Below are 21,408 nucleotides of genomic sequence, written 5' to 3'. Positions count from 1 at the left end.
GAACGTAGTCTGAGTTAAAAGGTCAAATCCACTGGATTTAATTTAGACAGAATGTATGAATGTGCTTTCCCACCAAATGCCTACTTTTGTAAATAATTTGTGGAATAGCCGTTAACCCCCGCCCTGCTCATAAAATGTTTTTATCCACAGATGGATTAACTTTATATGCACTCTGTGTCTCTTAAAATGCCCTTTTCTATGTGTCAACTATGGCCAAATCCTTCCTTAAATGTAACAGCTATAGCTTTGTGTTGGGATTGCTGCGGTAATGCTAACGTTGCTTCCAGCAAATTAATGGAAGAAAAAAGAACAAAACAAGACTTTCCCAGAGGAGGCTAAAAATAACATTGATATGTTTAAATCAAGGGAAGAAAAAGGTTTCAATCACTTTTTTACCATTTTACCATAATATTTACCACTCGGACCAACAAGCTACATCCTTATTGGCTCTTTTAACGGTAATTTTATGGTCGCGTTAATCCTCAAGCCTGAGACAAGCATTGATACTGCCGTGCTGCCTGGCTTAGCAACTTTAGCCTAGCCAATAGTTCTCCGCGGTAGCGACGCTGCCACGTTGTCTGCTCTCGGGGCGGCGAATGCTGGCAGAAAAACCCGCTGCTTCCGGGGCCGCTTTTTCTTTTCGGCGTAGTTTTCCCCGGCCATCGGTCGTTACAGTGCCTCGGCTGTCGGCCACGTTTAGTTCGAGTAGTAACTTGTTATCATATATTATCATACATCTAAAACGTTGCGAGTTAATATGGCAAACCAGAGGTAAATCAACATAGTTAGCCATGTTTTCACAAACCGGTGCAGCTCTAATTCTCCTTTTGCACAATTTTTCATCAAGTTATGTTTGATATGCTTGATTTGAATATTTGTATTGTTCATATAGTTGGTTTAGTGTTTTGTTAATAAAAATATTTATACTGTATTTTTTATTTTATTTATATTGTACACTTTGTTTTGTTTAGAACTATTTATTTTCTGTTTTTCATTTATTTTGTTTGCCATATTGTTAACATTTTCAAAAATAAACAGTGACTTTTTATCTCACAATTATGACTTTCTTTCTCACAATTATTAATTTATTAACTCATGACTTGACTTTCTATCTCATAATTATGACTTTCTTTTTTTTACAAATTTACTAACTCATTTTTATGACTTTTTATCACGTAATTACAATATTATGAATTTACTAACTCATGACTATGACTTTCTATGTCATTATTATGACTTTCTTTCTCATACTTATGGGGTTAGACATTTTCTTTCAGAGTGAAATTATGAGATCACACAGTAATACAATTGGTTAAGACACTCAATTAGGCAATAGTAGAAATTTAAAAGAATATTTTTGAGCATTTTGAGTGAAGTCATGAAGCTTGTGTAAAAAGAAGAGGCGCTGTCTTGCTTTCTTAACAATGATACTGGTATTAGAGCTCCAGTTCAAGTCGTGAGAAAGAATCACGCCCAATAATTTACAATAATCTGCACATCCCAATCATTGATAATAATACGTAAATGATTTCTGTTTTGACAAAAGTCAATAACAAGTTCACCAGTTTTTGATGTGTTCGAAAGCAAGTTGTTTTCTTTACTCCATTGAATGACTTTTTCTACCTCCTCGCAATAATGCGATTCATCTTTTGAGCTGATCAGTCCAATGATGGTTGTATTTAATAATCACATTGCTTTCATGAGATGCTACAAGGTCGTGAGTATACAGGGTGAACAACAGGGGGCTTCAAATACATCCCTGTGGGGAACCAGTGCTAGTACACAGCTCATCAGAAATATAACCATTAACTTTGACCCTTCGTGGTTGGCAAGTTAAACAATTAAAAATCCATTTACAAATGGCATCATCAAGTACAAGGTATTTGAGTTTATAAAAAAGCTTTGTTGGGACCATTGAGTTAAAAGCTTTATATATTCCCGTCCTGTGAACTAAGAGTTGTTTACCGATGAGGCTTCAAGGTTCAATGTTATTTTATTTTGTCTTTTGAGGTAAAGACCACATAAACACAATACAGTAGAATATAACATGTGCACCCAAACACATAAGAAGACAACAAACACCCAAATCACATCTGTCAGCCAGAACTGGTCCAACCCAGCAAATTGTTTTGTATTTTCACTTCTTCTTGAACATTCAGTTTTCTCATTTATGGAATTTCTTTTGATTTAGTCATAAAATTATTGGGAAAAAAAATAGATTTTGTTTTTAAAACATTAAAATAGCTTTTTGGGAATGTGTTCTGAAAAGATTTAATAATAATGAGAGAACTGACTGATAAGAAACTGTGTGATGTGTAAAACAAGAAAACTGACACATGACTGACAAGAGAACTGACTGATGGGAAAGAGGCGCTCACGAGAGATCTGACTGATAGGAGGAGATGTGTGGTGTGTTAAAACTCCCTCCCCCTTCATACGCATTAATCAAGTCATTTTTCGAGAGCAAAAGCGGCAATTTCAACATGTACCGTTTCAACAAACCATTTGTAAATTTGTCAATATTTCATTGAGTTAAGGGTATTTTTGTTGAAAGTGTCTATTTGTACGGTTGCCGTACGAACAACCCCCGGTGCTACTGGTACGGTTACCAAAGTACACGTACGTAGCATCTAAGGGTTAGGTTAAAGGTTAGCTTTAGGTTAAGGGTTAGGTTAAAGGTTAAGTTTAGGTTAAGGGTTAGGTTTCGTCACGCGACCTAAACTGACCAATGACTGACCTATCACGTGACCTAAACTGGCCAAATAGGGGCGCTGCATAAGGATAGAATGTCGGCATATTGATTCGGCAATCGTACGGATAGCCACTGCCATTTTTGTTTAAGCTGATCACTTACCTTCCAACAGTTACTGTAGAGCGCATCAGAACAGTTGTCTGAGGTAAGATGGCCGCTGTTGAGCTACACTGGCGAATCCTGCTTGCTTCATCTAGTGTTTATATATATCTATGGTCTCTGGAATCTTTATTTTGGGCTGAAAAGGTTGAAAACCATAGACATTATATACATAGACGCCTCATGGACCTATTGGAGCTGACGATTCGCACAGCCGGCATCTTGGACAGGTGTCTAATGCACCTGGCCTGCATTTATTTCTACTGAGGAACTCCCCTAATTTGGTTGAATGGGTGAACAGCCCGGTGTGCGTGTTGACGGCCTGATGTCATCGTCAACAAAGACTCTGATTGGCTTTGGTCATGCGAAACAGTTGCAGGAGTTCAATATTTTCAACTCGAGCAAATGTGCGAATATGAAAAAAAACGGCCAACGTTCTTGGCGCACGGATCGGTCAGCTCACCACATAAACAAGCTGCTGTAAATATGTTCTTTCTCATAATTATGAACTTTCTAACTCATTATTATGACTTTTTATCACATAATTATGACTTTCTATCTCATAATTATGAGTTTGTTTCCCATAATTATGACTTTCCTTGTTGATTTTTATTTTTTTTTTAGTGGCGGAAACAGGCTTCCATTGGTTTGAATACTGTTATTGCAATTAAAAGCTGTACAAAACACCGGCATAATTGTTCAGTGCTAGCGTAGAGTGAAGAGACCTCTCCAATTTGGCGGCGACATTTCATGTGGTCCAGCACGTCATGAGGCGCTACGTAATGTCTATGTTGAGAACCACTGGTTTGTCAGAGACCAGAACAAGCCCCACCCACCTTCCTACCTACCACTCTCTGATTGGACCGTCTCCCGTCTGCCAGGCTGGTATCAAGATAGGTTGCAGTGCAGCGGTAGTAGTTGCTGTTGTCATATGTCAGGCGGTCAGAGAGCAGCTAGCAGCAGGTAAGATACCGACCGTCTGTGTCTGTGACTGGATTAGAAGATTAGCTTCAACACACACAGCTAATATAATACACTCACCAACACATTTTAATGCTCAAAATGTTTAACCAAAGCAGGGTTTGTGTGCCTTGTTTTAACTCCAAATGTTAGCGTTGATAAAATAAAAGTCCTGCCTATCATCACACTTGTTATACATGGAACAGTGACAATTATAAACACGTTTATTGACAATTAAAACGCTTTTTTCCTGCTGGTAATAACAAACAAAGAGATAAATCATCAGTGTTTCTTTAAAAAAGCAGACATTTTACTGATCATTAACACTAGAAGTCCCACAGAGGGGTCAAATGAACTTTTTAACTATAAAACCCAGAGAGGGGTCATTCGACCCAAAGGATTTGAGCTAACGGCTGTCCTCAGCTGCTTTTGTTATGTCAATGAGGCAGTAAGTGTCGCACCACACGAGGGGCCCTGCATCCTGGGTTCAGGAAGAATTTCAGTTAATATATAGTTATATACAGTTGCATTGATATTTTAACTCTTTTTTTTAATTTTTTTTTTTATATGTGTTAATGGACTATGTAAGAAATATATATTTAAAATTCTCATAAGGTGGAGGCTTTAACCCTCTATGACACAGCAACCTTTTTTCCTGATTTTGTCATTTTTTGTATAACATCTACAATTTTTCTGGTTACTTTTTTTTTTTTTTAAATGCCAACTATCCAACACAAGCTTCATTCAAAAAGAACACAAACATTATTTATTTTTAATGACTGTGTGGTGGAAGCAGTCAGCTATTTATTCCCCACAGCACAAAAGGCTGCATGAAAATAGGCTATTCCTATAGGTATGGAAATTATCCAGGCTCCTCCCTAACATTCCAGACTTCCATTGTTAGAGTCAGGCTCTCCCCCCTGCGGATTTCTCAGGTGATTCATTTACAAATGAATAGATGCAAATTGTAGCCATCAGAGTCGTCAGTTTGGTCCTAGAGTTCATTTGACCCTGCTCTGGGACTTCTGGGGGGATATAGAAATCCCTGGGACTTCTAGTGTTAATGTGATTGTTAAGGTGTTGAGCTTAATGGAGTACTTTGTGTGTGCACATAAACGACACTTTCATCGGGTCCGATCATCAACGTCCTCTCTCCGAGGATACTTTATTTTCTTCTTCTGAACACACAACTGCTGCGGTGTTAAACACTACACAGCATCACAGCGCCCCAAGGGGAGAACATGCGCTACAACATCCAACCTCTACAACACAGCCACACAGAGTAAGAGCGCAGATATATACAATCTTAACAGTGATAATGACAACATGGCACTTATAATGGTGATGCCATCAATAATTCATGTGTCATTGATTAAAGTGATCACCATGCTCACCTAAATCTAGACTAGTTTATGATTAAATCTGGTTTGGATTGTAGAGAAACATATTAAACGCAATTCCAAGAATATATTGTCAGAGCAGTGAGAGGACAGTTATTAAACAGCACTTTAATTCCACAGCTACCATTATTATTACAGTGTTTTTCAACCGTGGTCGCCTGAAATGTTTCGTAATTGATAATTGAGAAGTACTGATTAAAATGATGTTTCATTATATGTTTTTGAATTATTATTCTTCACTACACACACACACACACAATCCCAAATAATTGTATTCTATTCTTTTACTTTCTCAAAAAAAAAAAAAAAAAAAAAAAAAAATATATATATATATATATATATTTAAAGTAAAATGCTGTATAAAAATATCTGAGGTGGCGCATCTTGTCAGTTTGCGCTCTACTTTTTATTTGTAAAGTAGTATAACAAACAGTATAACAAACATGATCTTAAACTAATTCTAGAAAAAAATGTCTCTGGGGTCACCAAAATTTTGTGATGTAATAATGAGTCCACAATGTGTAAAAGGTTGGGCACCGCAGCTTTACTATACTTAATATTGGATAGCAAGTGTAAAAATAAATTAATTAGGAACAAACAAGACCTTTTTTTCTGTTCCTTTGAAAATACAGTATTTAATAATTTGTTGTTATTTGCGCCATAAAGCAGCATGTGTGTTCACTCCCACTCATGAATATGCATGAAGGCCCCAAAACAGCCTGTTTTTAGGAGTGGTCTGAAAGTGACTTTTCAGAGCCTAAAACTCCAGAAAACAGGCGAGTTTGTGAAAATAAACCTCAAATACTATGTTGTTGTGGTTCTTAGAACAATTGGTGATGGGTGAAAAATAGCATAATACTGGACCTTTAACCCTAAATTATATTTCTGGTCAGACATCATTTGAAATAAAATTATTGAGATTTATATCGTATATGTATATATTTGGAGGAAAAATATTCAGATATGAGTTTTGATCCATATCACCCAGCTCTACCTCTGATCTTTTGTTTAATTTCTGATTGTCAATGTTGTGTTTTGGTGAGTTTTTATATATTTTGTTAAAACATTGTGCTGACCTAATAGTTCACTCCCCCTCCCATCCTTGTCTCTCTGTTTTTCAGGTGATGATGCAGTACCTGTGGGACACCGTGTCCAACAACCCTTACAGGGTCCGAGACGTGCCGCTGTCTGACTACGAAGGAGGAGGCAAAGTCAAGGTCAGAGAGGAGAACCGCGTGGTGCTGTACAAGAACAGCCATTGTCAGTCATGGGACTGTCTACTCATGTGTCCCAACACCCCAACAATGACCCCCAGGTCAGTAGTGGAGACATGAACTGATCAGTTGGAGAAGTAGAGCTCAAACTAATGCACACTGTTGGTACTCAGAATGTAAAAATGATTTCTAAAGGCTTCATTTAGACGGATGATGATAGAGGATCAGATTAAAGTGAAACTGTCACAGTCCACAGTCCTTCTTCATTGATAATTCATCATGTAACTAGAGCTGGGCGATATATCGAATATACTCGATATATCGCAGCTTGTAGTCTGTGCGGTGTTGAAAATGACCATACCGTTAAACTCGCGGACTTTTTTTTTTTTTTTTTTTTGAATTTTTTTTTTTTTTTGAAATGTCATTGTTAGAGCCATATCATTATTATGTCAGTATTTTTTATGTTTAAATATTAATATGTTTGGAATAGGTAATTTTGAAATAGTTTTAAAGGTAATATTGTTTAAATATTGATTTATGTTGACGTTTTTAAATGATCAGAGTTTCTGTGCTCCATTGGTTTTGACTTGCTGCTGTAAACCTGGATTTCTACCGTAAAGTGTGGGTTAGTGTCGAAAAGTGAAGGAAAACACAGGCTGGTGAAGTCCATGCGGTCAAAGGACAGCAGTTTAGGGAAGCAGGACGAGGAGCAATAGTGTTTCTGACCGTAAAAACTTTTCAAACCGTCAACCTAAACAGTCAAAGTGGTCAGCATTGTCAGCGCCAGTGCCACCGTCAGTGACGTCATCGTCGTCATCACCGTCAATGACGTCATCGCCATCGGAAACGTCATTGTCGCGGTCGGACGTCAGTGTGGTCTTTACGTAAGGATTTATTATTTTTGGGACTTTGAGACTGAGCTTTAAATATAAGGACACTTTGATTTTGGAACTTTTATTTTAGTTTTTCTATTTTTTGTGGATTAAAGAGTCAGATTGATTCATCCTACGCTTGCCTCTTTTTTCTTCATTTTTTATTGGATTATGTTTGGAACAGACGAGTCAGAAAACTTAATGTCCTGCAAGGAAGTGGTAAAATTTCGTTTTTGTGTGTTGCCACTACAGTCATCTTAATGACAACATGCACAAAAGGGCACTATTTGTTTTAAAATATTGTAGTGGCATTATGTACAAAAAGTGCACTTTAATTTTGTGTTTTGAAATGCCATGTGAGTTGCATCCTGCACTAATGTCTTGTTTTGAAATGCCTCTGTGACAATTTTGCACAGAACGTGCACTTTCTGTTGACAATTTTATGTTTGAGCCACTCACTGTTTAATAAATACAGTTATGTCAACTTTGACTTAGTTGTGATATCCCCTTTTTTGCATGAAAGTTTAAAATTGGCATATATTAATGCAGTATGATCAAGAATGTTTTAATGTAGACATATAGAATCATCATACTGGTGTGATTTTGTGCATCAAAGTGTTAATTCAAGGGTAATGCAAAATATCGAAATATATATCGTGTATCGTGACATGGCCTAAAAATATCGCGGTATTTATAAAAGGCCATATCGCCCAGCCCTACATGTAACCAGTTAAAAGTGGACTGACCCGAGCTGCTGAATCAACAGAATTCCTCAAAAACTGATTACTTGCTTGACTTAAAGGGATCTTTCACTGTTTTTACAAATGTGGCCTAAATTTTTGAATTGTACTGATAAGAAGATCTACTGTATGTCTAACAAAATGCATTATTATCCACCATATTCATTTTTGATTAATTTTTAAAAATGGGACTACTTTACAGTTTTAGAGCGTGTGTTCCTCCATGTTGAAATCACGTGATTGATGATGTCACACGGCCCCACTGCCTGTAAACATCCCATTGTTTTCTATTGGAGTGAAACATTCAGTCTGATTTTGATATCAGTCAAAATAACAACTTGTGCTACTTTTGGTGGCTCTAAAAAAAAACATGAAAAGTTAAAGATGTTGATGTAAACCTCTTGTTTACCAAAATAGGATAAAAACAGTTTTAACCCAGAAACAGATTTGTGACCGCAGGGGGCGACAGTTCCAACTAGTGTTGTCAAAAGACTCGATACTGAATAAAGTATTGATACAAAAAAGTGAGTGTCGGATACGATACTCACTTGCAAAAGTATCGATACTAACAGCGCCGTGTTCATCGCTATATATTAATGGTTCATCTCCTCGCCTGTTTCAACAACCTTATTCGCTGCTGCAGACGCAAACAGATACACGTGCAGCCCTTCCGCTAGTGTTGTGTTCAAGACCACACCATCCGAGACCAAGACTTGCCCGAGACCAGAATGCACCGAGACCAAGACAAGACCAAGACTTTCGGGAGCCGAGACCAAGTCAAGACCAAGACCGAGACAAGCCGAGACCGAGACCAAGACCAAAAACATTATTTTTATCAATTTAAAAAAAATCTATAAATAAATGAAATTATGACAAGGTTCGACAGTTAAAAAACATTCTCTCTTTAATTTTAGTTTATTTTAAATACATTTGATGGACAAAAAACGTGCCTGGAAAAAAATTAACTAAAATATTAAAACTACTACTGCTACTGATAAATTCACAATTATTCTACATATTTGAAAACAAGATTATTATGTCAGCTGAATGTACAGCAAGTGTTTAAAAGCATTTCTGCCAAGAAATAATGATTCTGATTCTTTGAGTTGTGCAGGTCAACAGGTCACAGATTTCACAAGATCATTTTTTAGTTTGAAAAAGCCTTTAACAGGTTATTGTCATTAATTCACATAGTTGATATAGTTTAATTTGGTTGCTGTAATATTTAATTAACAAAGGTTTCCAACTGTAACTGTAAAAGTGAAACTTTCTGAAATAAAACTACAAACAAGTTGTCAGCAGTGTAAAAAACATAGAGCTACAGGTAGATGTGAAACTAAATAAAACAAACTCAAACCCTGGAAAAGTCATGTGACAAATCAACCAATTGTTCTTGTTGAGAATTATTATTATTCTGGATACAGTGGAAACAGAAACTATAAAAAATATTTATATTGTGAACCTGTTTATATTGTGGGGAACATATTATATACATAAATGTAATTGGAGTCTAAAGCCACAAAAAAACACCACTTTAAAAAGAAAATAGACTAATATAAGACCTCTTTACAGTTATTTGAGTCATTCTATGCTCGTGCAACTCTGCGGCGATGACGCTCTGGTGACGACATAATCCAAGATGGCGGCGGCCCGGACTACAGCCGACATTATGTAATAAAGCCTTAAAAGACATGGATATAATGAAAAGAGTGGATGGACAGAGACATAAACATGTAGACTTTCACACGGACACACACACACTTATTAAACACACACGGACCTCAGTAAACACGGTAAACGGAACAGGCTTCACCAACCGGCTGGCACTAGGACCCAGAAGCAGAGTAAGTGCGTCCCCTATCCAGCATTCACAGGCTGTAATATCATCAGTTTATCATTTTACCAGTTATTAGAGCTACTGTCTTTACCAGGGAGATAATATTTATTAATGGTGATTGTTTTCTGGAGTTTTACTGGGATTTTTACCGGTGATTAGTTCATTTGTCCCTTGCGCTCCGCGGTCCAAACTGACACCGTAGTCACACACACGTATGAGTGTGTCACACACGTCACTCAGTCACATTAAGGAAGGTTGTGGTCATTATACAGGGTGGATTAAATAATGAATAAAATATTGTTTTACCCGTTCTTCTCCGTGTTATCGCATTATAAAACAGTTTAAAAATAGCAGTAATTAGTGCTGGTCTCGAACGGTCTTGACGGAAAATCCCGAGTCCGGGCAGCCCGAGTCAAAATGCTTCAGAGTCCGAGACAAGACCAAGACCTTTAAAATTTGGTCTCGAGACCAGTCTCGAGACCAAGACCGGTCTTGACCACCACAACACTACCTTCCGCTCAGCTGCAGCTTAACACACTACTAGGGCCCTATAAAATCTGCGCTGACGGAATCACGGAATCGACAAATGAAAACGGTTAAATGCGGAAATGGACAGAATCAACATGAAACACCGTCATCGTGAGGCAAGGAATGTTTTTTATGCGGAAATGTTCTGGGGAGCGCTCATTAGGTGCACCACCCTCCACTCTCTTGTCCTGGCTGCATTAAACAACGCCTAAATCACTGTCAAAAATAGCCACACAAAAAAATTGCGCAAATCATCACTGACTCCTAAATACAGAGCCACCAGTGCCTGTTTAACTTTGCTGTGCCTGTAAAACTCTGTGAAAACATGAGTCAGCTTGAGTCAGCAGTATTGTCATGTTTTATTCCAGTACTTTTGGAGGGTACTGTATGTCTGTGGCCCACACACAGCCAATTCAAAGGTTTTTACACACTTCTTAAAGGGACAACGTCCTGAATGTGGTTTCACAACACAACAGAATTTAATTTCACATTTCAGTCTTAATGAAGGAAAAAGTCAAAAGTGGTACAAACTGTTGATATTGTGCTGCGAGTTAATAATAAAAGGGTTTTTGTGACATTTTTATCCACTGCTTTTGACCCATTATTGTTTTTTTTTGCAAAACTATATTGAAAAATATAAATAAGTCAAGTTTAAGTTGCCTATCGCCATTTTGAGGAAAAATATTTAAATATGAATATTGGTCCATATCACCCAGGCCTGATGTAACCAAAGCAGTAACATTTTTATCTTTTAAACAATATGATTGTCCAAACTGTGGGAAATGATGGGTTTAAAATAACACTGCTTTAAATAGGATTTTATTAACATGAGTGTGTTACCTCAAAAACAAATGGAAATCACTAGACTGATCTGCTGCCATGGTATGTAGCAAGTGTTGCTAATGCTACACCAATTTAGTTAAACAGAGTAAAAAGACTGTGTGACTAAAATAACTTGTCAACCTTTTTGTTTGATGTTAATTGTACTTGGAAGCAGTTTGATGAATTGCTTACATACATTTTTTTTTAAATGTTTGAAAATTACCCTGACTTAAATCACCTTGTATTCATTTTTTCCATTTTGGGCGATGATTTTTAGTAGGTGAATTGGTTTGTTTTACTGGTAAATAAAATAAAATATTCTAAATGATCTGAATGAAAAAACTTGTGATATTAATTTTTTCCCATGTTGCCTACTATTAGTGTAAAATAATCCCAGTGTTTTGAAGAAGAAATGCTCTTTAAAGTGATTGTAGATGTTTTTAATGTAGATCACCGTGTCATAGAGACGTTTCTGTTGCTGTTCAGGCTGTTTCAGGTCTTCTCCGAGGACAACGCCATCTACTGGTTTTCTCAGTACGCCCTCAAACTCCAGCCCTTCTACGACACACATCCTCTGAAGGCTGAGAGCATTCAGCCCATCGTCAACTGCAGCCGTAGCCACCCGGACTGGAGCTGTGCCCACATCGCCGTGGAAACGGGCCTCAGAAAGTTTCTCAAATATACGTCTTTTCAGAGGTGAGACGAAAGTTACTGAGTATGGAAGGAAACAGGGTTGAGGTCATTATAATTGTGAACACGTAATCTGTCTAGAAATAGTGTGTGTGTGTGTGTGTGTGGCTCAAATATCTGCGGTTCAGGGACAGACAGAGCTGAGACTTTCAACATGGCTGCTGCTTGATTCAGTGGTGTACGACGTCAGATTTGTTTGGACTGCAATGATACTGCTAATGAATTATTTCATAAAATTGTCCACCCATAGCAGACAAGCTTAGCTTTGATCACGCGGTATTGTTGGCTGGGTTACAGGCAGCCTATGAGCGCACCAGAGCCAATCACTCTGTGGGCAGCGGGCGGACGGTGTGTGGCCGGGAGCAGCCTGCTTGTCCTGGGCGGAGGCGCTGGGGCGCCGTGTATGTGTGTAGCTAAACAAACTGTGCAGAGCACAATATAGGCTACATATAGTACTGTATATAGTGAAAGCCTATTTTTATTTTATTTTTTTTTATCATCATTATTAGTCACCTTAGTTACATATGTTGCTCACTGAGGACACCTGCTGGTCAGTATTTACGGGGTGTTTTTTAGGATATTAGACCCACTTTAGTCATTTTTAAAAGCACTTTGTGCAGTCACTCCTGGAGATTCTAACCAGCTTTCAACTTACCCTGTGGTACCATGACTATCTGTCAACATTGAGCTGTTCTGCAGCTCAAAATATGTTATTTTTATCTTTGAAAGAACAAATAAATCAATTACTTTCATCATTAATCTCATATTATTAATGGCAAAATTCTCAAAATCCCTTCCGATTTTTCATCTTGTCTTAACTGAGTTTAGTTATTATTTGAATAAACAAAAAAAGGTGAAATTATTGCTTCTGTATGAAGAACTGTTTCCTGTGCCTCCAAGTGACTGATGCCTGTATTTATTTTATTCTTTTCTAGTGATTTTTTTTTCCCTGACTTTGTTCTTTGTTCCCTTTATGTTGTTTTACTGATTTGTGAACTTGCAATTTGTCAATAATTAAAAAAAAAAAAAAAAAAAAAAAACGGATTCATCCTACTCAAAAAAAAATAAATCTGTTTTAATAATTGAATTGTAATTGAGTTCAGATAATTTGGATCCGAAGGCCATACTGGCCGTAGGAACCTATTGTTCTTGCTTTTTTTATTTTGGCGCAATGAAAAAAAACTGTAAAAGACGCCAAAAATACTATGGAGCCAAACGACTGGCAGGTTGGCCCAATTCACATGAAATTTGCAACATGTATTCTTGACCCCAAGATGAACAAAAAGTTACCCGATGAACCATGCTGAAAATCAAACAGGAAGGCAGAGACATCTTGAGTCAAAGATAAAAAATGGCGAAACGCATTGCGCGAACTAGTCTGAAGGGCTTCATCCGATTTGTTTCAAACTCGGCCAGAACACTTAGGACCAACTGAAGATTAAAAATCATCAAAATGATTTGCATATCTTTTAACGGTTTGGTCGTGGCCCCACCGCAAATTTGCAATGCTAATTTCTGAAGCACACCACAATTTAAAGAAATCCATAACGGACACAAAAAGTTCAATCAGCCTCAAATTTCACACAAATGACATTTGCCCAAGCCTATTCAACGCTGTGAATGCCCTAGAGTGGCCCAGCCAGAGCCCAGACTTGAATCCCATTGAGCATCTCTGGAGGGATATGAAAATGTCTGTGCACCGACGCTCCCCATCCAACTTGATGGAGCTCCAGAGGTTCTGTAAAGAGGAATGGGCCAAAGTGGCCATAGATAGATGTACCAAGCTTGTGGCTTCAAATTCCAAAAGACTTGAGGCCGTAATTGCTGCCAAAGTGTAGGAAGATGAGTTATTATTAATGGGTTATATAACTAAGAATATTAATTATGATTATTATTACTTCAAATTTTGCGGGGTGCCACTCCTTTTAACAGGAGAATTATGTCTACGTTTTTAGACTAGACTCATCAATGTGAAACCAGGGGAAAGTGAATTCTACCAGCAACATCTACACCATCATCACAGCTTTAATGAATCAGAGGAATCAAAGATTATGTTTAACCTTTTATTCAAAAGTCAACAATTAACACAGTCAAAATATCAATTGAAATGGGATAATTAAATCATGATAAAATGCATTTCTAGGCTAATAAAAGTAAGGATTATATGTAATAAAGTGAAATCACTATTCTAGGAGAATGCTAGTCTACTAAATATTGAATAAAAATGCAGGATACATATTCGAATAATAAGATCATAAAATCATAAAGAGAGCTCATAACAAAGAGAGGAAGACGGACAGGGGAGATGAACAAACATGAATGAGATGAACTGTGTGTGGAGCATGTTGTGAGTGTGTGTAAGTTTGTAGTTATGGAAGTATGGATGTGATCTATTGTGGATGAAGTTGCTGATGAAAGTTCATTCAAGTACCTTGAAGATGATGTCAGGGTTGGACCTGGAGGTGCTGTTTGAAGCAATGCAGCAGGACGTGCCACCGTTGAGTTCTGTTGCGTTTCAACAGAGTAGAGCCCCTTCAGCCGTTCCAGGTGGTTCTGGCCTTCGCAGCTGGGTTAGAGAATGGCTCGTGGCTTACCCCAATGGGTCACAGGCCGGGCTTCTTTCGGCTGTTACGCACGTCACTAGATGCTGGATTCGTCCGAACCAAGCAGCTGTTCATTCCAAAAATCTAACTGTTTCAACTAAAAATAAAATGAAATAAGTGAAAAGGTGGGGAAGGGAAACGCGTTGAGTATGAAATGCCAGCGTCCCAAAAACTAAAGTTTCGGGCAGCGTGTCCTTTTTTAAAAGAATTTGGGGACGCCTTTTGGAGGAGGTGTCTTGGTTGATCATTCTGAGATCATATCGGTGATTGGTCAATGTCTCTGTTTTCAGCTTGTGGGTGTGGGTGTGTAGTGGAATGACATAGACAACAGAGGGAGTTCCTAAACATAAAAGAATGCCTAATAATTAATTCCACATATTTCAAAACATCTTTTCAACATCATATCTTAATATATCAGCTATTATGAAACAGTTAGATACCAGACACGGCTGAAAAATAGCATAGTTAGTACTTAATAAACCTGAATGTCAAAATTTGGGTTAAGGAATTTTCCTTATCATATGGTTAACATTCAGTACCTTGAACTAAGCTTTGTGATGTTTTCTAGTATTTCAAGCACCTTTTAAATGATAAACACTTTAAAATAGCATTCTGTTGGTTATTGAATTACATGAAAAGAGTGGGATCGGACAGACAATATTATTTAATCCCTTTTGGAATAATGCTGTAACATGATGAAATGTGGGAAAAGCGAAGCGCTGTGAATACTTTCTGTATGCACTGTAAATATTGCTTCAACAAAATATTGTTAATGTTTTTGCAAATGAACTCTAAATCATTAAACAAAATGTATGCTGAAAATAGTCATTTCAGTGCTAGTATTATCAACTTCTCTGTAAACATGGACACATATCAGTGCTGCTTAACAAGTACAATGATTATTTCCTCTTCATTTCTGTGAGATTCACAAAGTAGCTTCACCATGTTTTCTTTGACTGACATTGATTTATAGAAGCACAGACGTGAATAGACATGAACGTCCTAGACAATAGCTCGACACTGTTAATATTTACTGGAGTAACATCCACACAGAAACACAGCTTCAGTCCATGAAAATAAACAGGATAATTATCACATTCATTACATTGAAGAACCATTCTGTAACATTTAACAAAGTGTAAGACTTGGAATTGTGTGAATGATAAAAAAAAGTGTCTAGTAGTTAGTTTAAATTACTACGGTGCAAAATGTTTTCAATTTTACAAAAATATGGCTTTAAAACAGTTGTTTTCACTGTAACAAACTGTAACCAGATGGAGAAAAAGTGTCATTGACATGTTAATGATGCCACACTGTTATATAACTAAGTATAAAAACTTATTTTAAAAGACATATGATGAATTTGTGTAAAACAAAAATAACCACACTGTTTAATTGTTATTTTGATTAGTGGTGGGAACCTCTGGGTACCTCACGATACACCGCTCACGATGTGACGATACTACGATTAGCGATATATTGGTCAGAAATCAATCTATGATAATCTATGACATGAAAAAAGATGAAGTGAAAAAATACAATTTTTATTTTATATCTCTGAAAGACAATAAATTGAAAAAGTGTCCTATGAACAGTGACACTATTTTAGTGCAACATTTCTGTAAATAAGTGTCAACATACCAATGTAAATGAATAAGTATCTCCAATAGTGCTTTCTGTAAACAAAACATAGGGTCTTTCTTACCAGTGACACCATTATAGTGCTCTATTCCAGTAAACAATATATTGGCTCCTTCAACAAACAGTGACAACATTTATGTGAAGACGTACCTGCACATTTTAGTGAAAAAACAGAAAAGGTTTTGGGAAAAAAAAAAAATCGATACTTAGCGCAAGCTTATTGATAATCAGTCGTGCGATCTTACGCGTCTTCTTTGTTGGTGTTTTAGAACGTTGGCTCCGCAGTCAGGAAGCGACAGCGGGGCATTACCGGTTGGTGGACCGCGGCCGCGTAGTACCGTGCCCGTGTGTACAAATTAGGGTGGCAAGGCTTTGTTGTGGGGTGACATTTGCCACCCCATGCCACCCCGGTAGATCCGCCCCTGAACGTACATGTTTATTTGATTGTGAATCTTTGTAGATGTAAATATTCCTCTTAGCAGCCTGTTCACTTAAATGATGTGCTACGCTTATGGAAGTTTTTAAGGGTTTGTAGAGCTAAGTAGATGTTAATTACTGTAATTATAGCAGCTTTCATTTGTTTGCCAAAAAATTAGTTATGGTTTAACCCAGGGGTGGCCAATCCTGGTCCTCAAGGGCCACTATCCAGCATGTTTTAGATATTTCCCTCTTCCAACACACCTGATTGAAATGACCAGGATCGTTATCAGGCTTCTACAGAGCTTGATGATGAGTTCATCATTTGAATCAGGTGTGTTGGAAGAGGGAAACATCTAAAACATGCTGGATAGTGGCCCTTGAGGACCAGGATTGGGGACCCCTGGTTTAACAGATCCATCATTCATAGTCATAGCGCCACCTATTGGTAAAAGGAAATCATAGACATTATATTTGCACAGAACATTGCAGGAAAGTTTGATATAATCCTTGAAAATGGTCAGCTACGTCTCAACGCTTTCAAATTACTGCCACACCCCAACAAGCAACACACCATAACGTGCACCACTTCCTGCTGCTTGTAGCTTTGATTTTAATCGTAATTGAGTTGTCATTGAACATGGATAAGTGAAGACGTAATTGAACTTTAGTGATTGAGCATGTAATTTTAATTGATTTTGATTTTTAATTTGAATTGTAATTGGGAAAAATGCTGGTAATCGTAATTGAAGATGGATAATTGAAGACGTAATTGTAAATGACCCCCAACTCTGGTAGGAATCATCTCAGACTAAACAAACCCTGTTTTTTCTTTCAGTCACATCAACTCTCAGAATGAGGTGGGCCAGACTCCGCTCCACCTGGCCTGTGAGCGAGGAGACCTGGCCAGTATTAAACAGCTGTTGGATGAAAGCCAAGTTCGTACTGACATCAGAGATTGCCACGGGGACACGCCCATGCACTGTGCCTGCAAACACAAGTTCTCTGTTTTTGTAAAGGTGAGACACCATTGATCCCGCCCCTTTGCTCTTTCCTCCCTACATCCAGGCCTTGTGCTCACAACTTGGCACAGGGGTCAACGATTTGAATATTGTCATTTTGTGCATTTTTCAGATTTTTTGAGTGTTTTTGGAGAGATTTTGTTTATTTTTGTTGTCGAAATGTGTTTTTGTTGTCATTTTGTTTTGTCAAACAATTAGACATGTGGCTTGTATTTGTCTCACAAGTGGCCGTTTTACGCTTTTTGTGCCAGATGTGTCGCCTGCTGCTGGAACACGATTGCTCAGTAAACTACCTTAGTAAGACTGGAGAAAGCGCTCTTCACATCCTAACAAAGCGAGGCCGCTTTGAGGCTGCTATGGTGCTGCTCACTCATTGTTGTGACTTATTTACAGGTCTATATGTTTAACATTGATTGTTAATTACAACATAATTATAAAGGTGTTTTCACGTTATAAGATATGGTAAAAATGTATTAAGTGACATTTGTTTTATTTTGGAGAGACGGAAGTCTTTTATTTTGAAGGGTGGAAACAGGATGTGTTGTTGCTGGCGCCATCTTAACTGGAAGAAAAAAAAAGTGAACCGTCATAGTTTGACACCAGCTGCTGTGTTTGTTCAATAAACCTGAACAACAAAGTTCAACGAACTACCCGAGCCTCTGTCATGATTATGGAAGCTGTAGCTACGTAATATTTGGTGCTGAAACCCGGGAAGTGAGGACTTTAAGAACTTTCTCCAACGAAGTGATCAGCTGACGGCTCGGTTTAGCACTAGTCATGACGGAGGGATTGGAGCGGCTGAAGAGGAAGCGGGCGACTATTCGTGCTGCTACGACGAGGCTGTTAACCCGCCTAGAGTACGAGGTGGGCAGTGAGAGACCAGATACTGTACTATATATACTACATTTTGTTTTGTCATTTTGTGTATCTTTCTGTCTTTCTGAGTGTTTTTGGAGTATTTTTGTTTTGAGGCCCACAAACAATTAGACATGTGGCTTATATTTGTCTCACAAGTGGCCGTCTTACGCTTTTTGTGCCAGATGTGTCGCCAGCTGCTGGAACGCGATTGCTCAGTAAACTACCTTAGTAAGACTGGAGAAAGCGCTTTTCACATCCTAACAAAGCGAGGCCGCTTTAAAGCTGCTATGGTGCTGCTCACTCATGGAGCTGATGCAAACCTGAAGGACCAGGACGGGAACACCGCACTGCACTTAGCCATGAAGGTACACACTAAGAATGGACCTGGTCATTGGTCCATTGGTTCATTGGGCTGAAGGCGCTGCTTATTTTGGTCTGTTTGTCTGAAGAAGTGGAACAAACTGCCAGCGGAGCTGAAGTCAGTATCTAATGTGAACATTTTTATATCAAAGTTAAAGGCACTTTTTTTCTCTACTGCATATGATTGAGAGAGACATTTTTTGTCATGTTGTTGATGTAATGATGATTTTACTGATGATTTTAATTGATTTTACTGATGATTTTAAATGTTCTTATTGATTTAAATGTTCTTATTGATTTAAATGTTCTTATTGATTTTAAACAATTGAATGTTTTATCATGTAAAGCACATTGAGTTGCCTTGAGTATGAAATGCGCTATATAAATAAATTTGCCTTGCCTTGCCTTGTAGATGGATCACATGGATCTTAAGGCACTGATTGTTTTTGGGGCTGATGTGGAGATTCCCAACAACCTTGGAGAAACACCTGGACTCATCGCTGCCCAAACCAGCAAAGGTATCAGTGCAAAGAAGTTAAAGAAAGAACCTGATCATTGGTTTGAAGCAGTGGTTCCCTTTCACAGTCCTGTACCCTTCATACATTAAACCTGAAGCCATGTACCTCCTACCGCTTCTTCCTTAAAAAACATGATAATGTAGTGCAGTGTAGTGGCGAGCTAGAGTCACGTGTACAGCCAGAGCCAATCGCTCGCTATAGACCTGGAGTAGCACCAGACCTGTGTGCAGACAAACGAGTGAGAGAGAGGAAGATAGTTTAAGGCTCTTTCACAAGTTTTGAGCTTCTGTGGACTTCTTGACTTCCTTATTTGGTAATTGTTTCAGAATGTTTATTTTCATGTTAGTTTGACCATTCGCTGTTTAGACCGAACGGACGAGACACGGAAGTTATTGATGGCAATGGTCGCGGCTGTGTTGAAAGTTAACGGCAAAAAATACACATTTCTCCGTGGATACGGCATTATAAACGCTGATATGTTCACCGCGTGCTATATAACCAAATGTGCACCTTGGATGTACATGCTAAACGCACACAGTGCCGAGTTGCGACAACGGAAGAGTTTCCGGAAGTTTCACATAGTTCCCGCGGATCTCAAAACACGCCCTCACCGTATCTAAGGTATTTATAGTAAAAATATACTAAATGAGTAAAATAAAATAAAAAAACTAAACATTATTGATACAAAAAGTACAGAAATGCACAAAAATATACAAAAAGGCTCCAAAAACACACTGAATATGGATCAGGAGGACAGTAAATTATAACCAGTAAAGTGGATTTTTCTATCTTGTTTTTGGGATTACAAATTTCAAGTGAGAGGCTTCCGAATGAATTTTGGTTAAGTTTTGTTTTTGGGGTAACTGATAAGCTTGAGTGAAAAACTGCTGCCACTCCTCCTCTCCGACGACTCTCATGGGGAATATGGTGATAACCATAATTGGGAGGGTTGCTTCATTAAGAGCAATACAATCTTCATTTTTGTACCAAGTCTCCATGAGGCATAATACACCTAATTAATGGTCCGTTATAATGTAACGCCCTAGTGGGGTAATTACAGCGTAATATCATCTAATAGTGTATCACACAAGAATGGACCAGAAAAATTTGGTAAGGTACGACTGCTGGAGAAATTCACAGCTGAACACTACAGAAATCTAAGTAAAAGACCACAGACCAGAGGATAAGTTTAAATAGTATTAGAAAAATAAAATAAGGACATACAACAATGACAACATAAAACATACAACAGAAAAATCACAATTTTGTGTGAATCCCTTTTTGTTAAACCCTTTTTGTGTTTAATTCAGTTTCAGATCTGTTTTGAGTTTTACTGGTTGCAACCTTTTAGTTAATTTTCTATTCAAGTGGTTCAAGGTCTCATAAGCTAACTAATTAGTTTGAATCACATTTAGGTACCTTTTAAGTTGGACAGTTTGTTTACAACAAAGACCATTGTAAAATACCCTTTTACAATTATTAGAAATAAAAATACAAAAAAATAGAAATGAAAAGAATTCAGCAAAAGGCTGAATCAAATCTGTATTTCACAGAAAAAGTCTCTTCTCTCTCCCTTCACTCTGACTTAGCAGTTCAGTTCAGTCTTTATCCTCTGCAGTGTTGCAGAAGTATGGGTGAATCCTACCAGTTCAGATGAAAACCATGCACCTATCAGCAGAGGGCGTAGCACTCGAAGCAGATGCACAGCTCAGAAGGTCCACGTGGTTCGAAGGCTGGTTCGAGAGCTGCTCGCCATCTTGTTTCAAACACGTCTTCTTCAAAGTTCACTTTAGCTGGATATTTTTCAACCCACACTAAATGGCCTATCATACACAACATAAAATGGGTATGAATACATGAAATAAAAACACTGGGTAGATCTAAAACAACGATAATGTGCATTTCTGTCCATAAATTTTGCTTTTTTGAAGCAGCACCGCCATCACGTAATGGCGGACACGAGCGGAAAGACGGAACAGCGAACAGAGTTTGTGCCTTCATTTAGCTTTTAAATGCACTTTACACCTTCACATTTTACCAAAAACAACATAAATACGCTACCACAGCTTTACATT

The 21,408-nt window shown here is 37.9% G+C and overlaps 1 protein-coding gene across 1 annotated transcript in view; it reads left to right on the top strand.

The window, feature by feature from the left end:
• The first annotated feature begins 5,137 nt into the window (after positions 1–5,137).
• The window catches only part of LOC114471931 (85/88 kDa calcium-independent phospholipase A2-like), a 28,400-nt gene continuing 12,129 nt past the window's right edge, over positions 5,138–21,408 (top strand). The window contains exons 1-8 of the mRNA XM_028460935.1: positions 5,138–5,152; positions 6,333–6,526; positions 11,711–11,920; positions 17,414–17,594; positions 17,644–17,696; positions 18,343–18,454; positions 18,638–18,820; positions 19,228–19,333. Of these exons, the coding sequence (XP_028316736.1) occupies positions 5,138–5,152; positions 6,333–6,526; positions 11,711–11,920; positions 17,414–17,594; positions 17,644–17,696; positions 18,343–18,454; positions 18,638–18,820; positions 19,228–19,333 (1,054 nt within the window). The remainder of the gene's footprint in view (positions 5,153–6,332; positions 6,527–11,710; positions 11,921–17,413; positions 17,595–17,643; positions 17,697–18,342; positions 18,455–18,637; positions 18,821–19,227; positions 19,334–21,408) is intronic.

Source organism: Gouania willdenowi, chromosome 1, assembly GCF_900634775.1.
Source record: "Gouania willdenowi chromosome 1, fGouWil2.1, whole genome shotgun sequence".
In the NCBI taxonomy this organism is placed as follows: Eukaryota; Metazoa; Chordata; class Actinopteri; order Blenniiformes; family Gobiesocidae; genus Gouania; species Gouania willdenowi.
The sequence above is the reverse complement of the archived record's forward strand: the minus strand, read 5'-3'. Positions and strand labels throughout refer to the sequence as shown.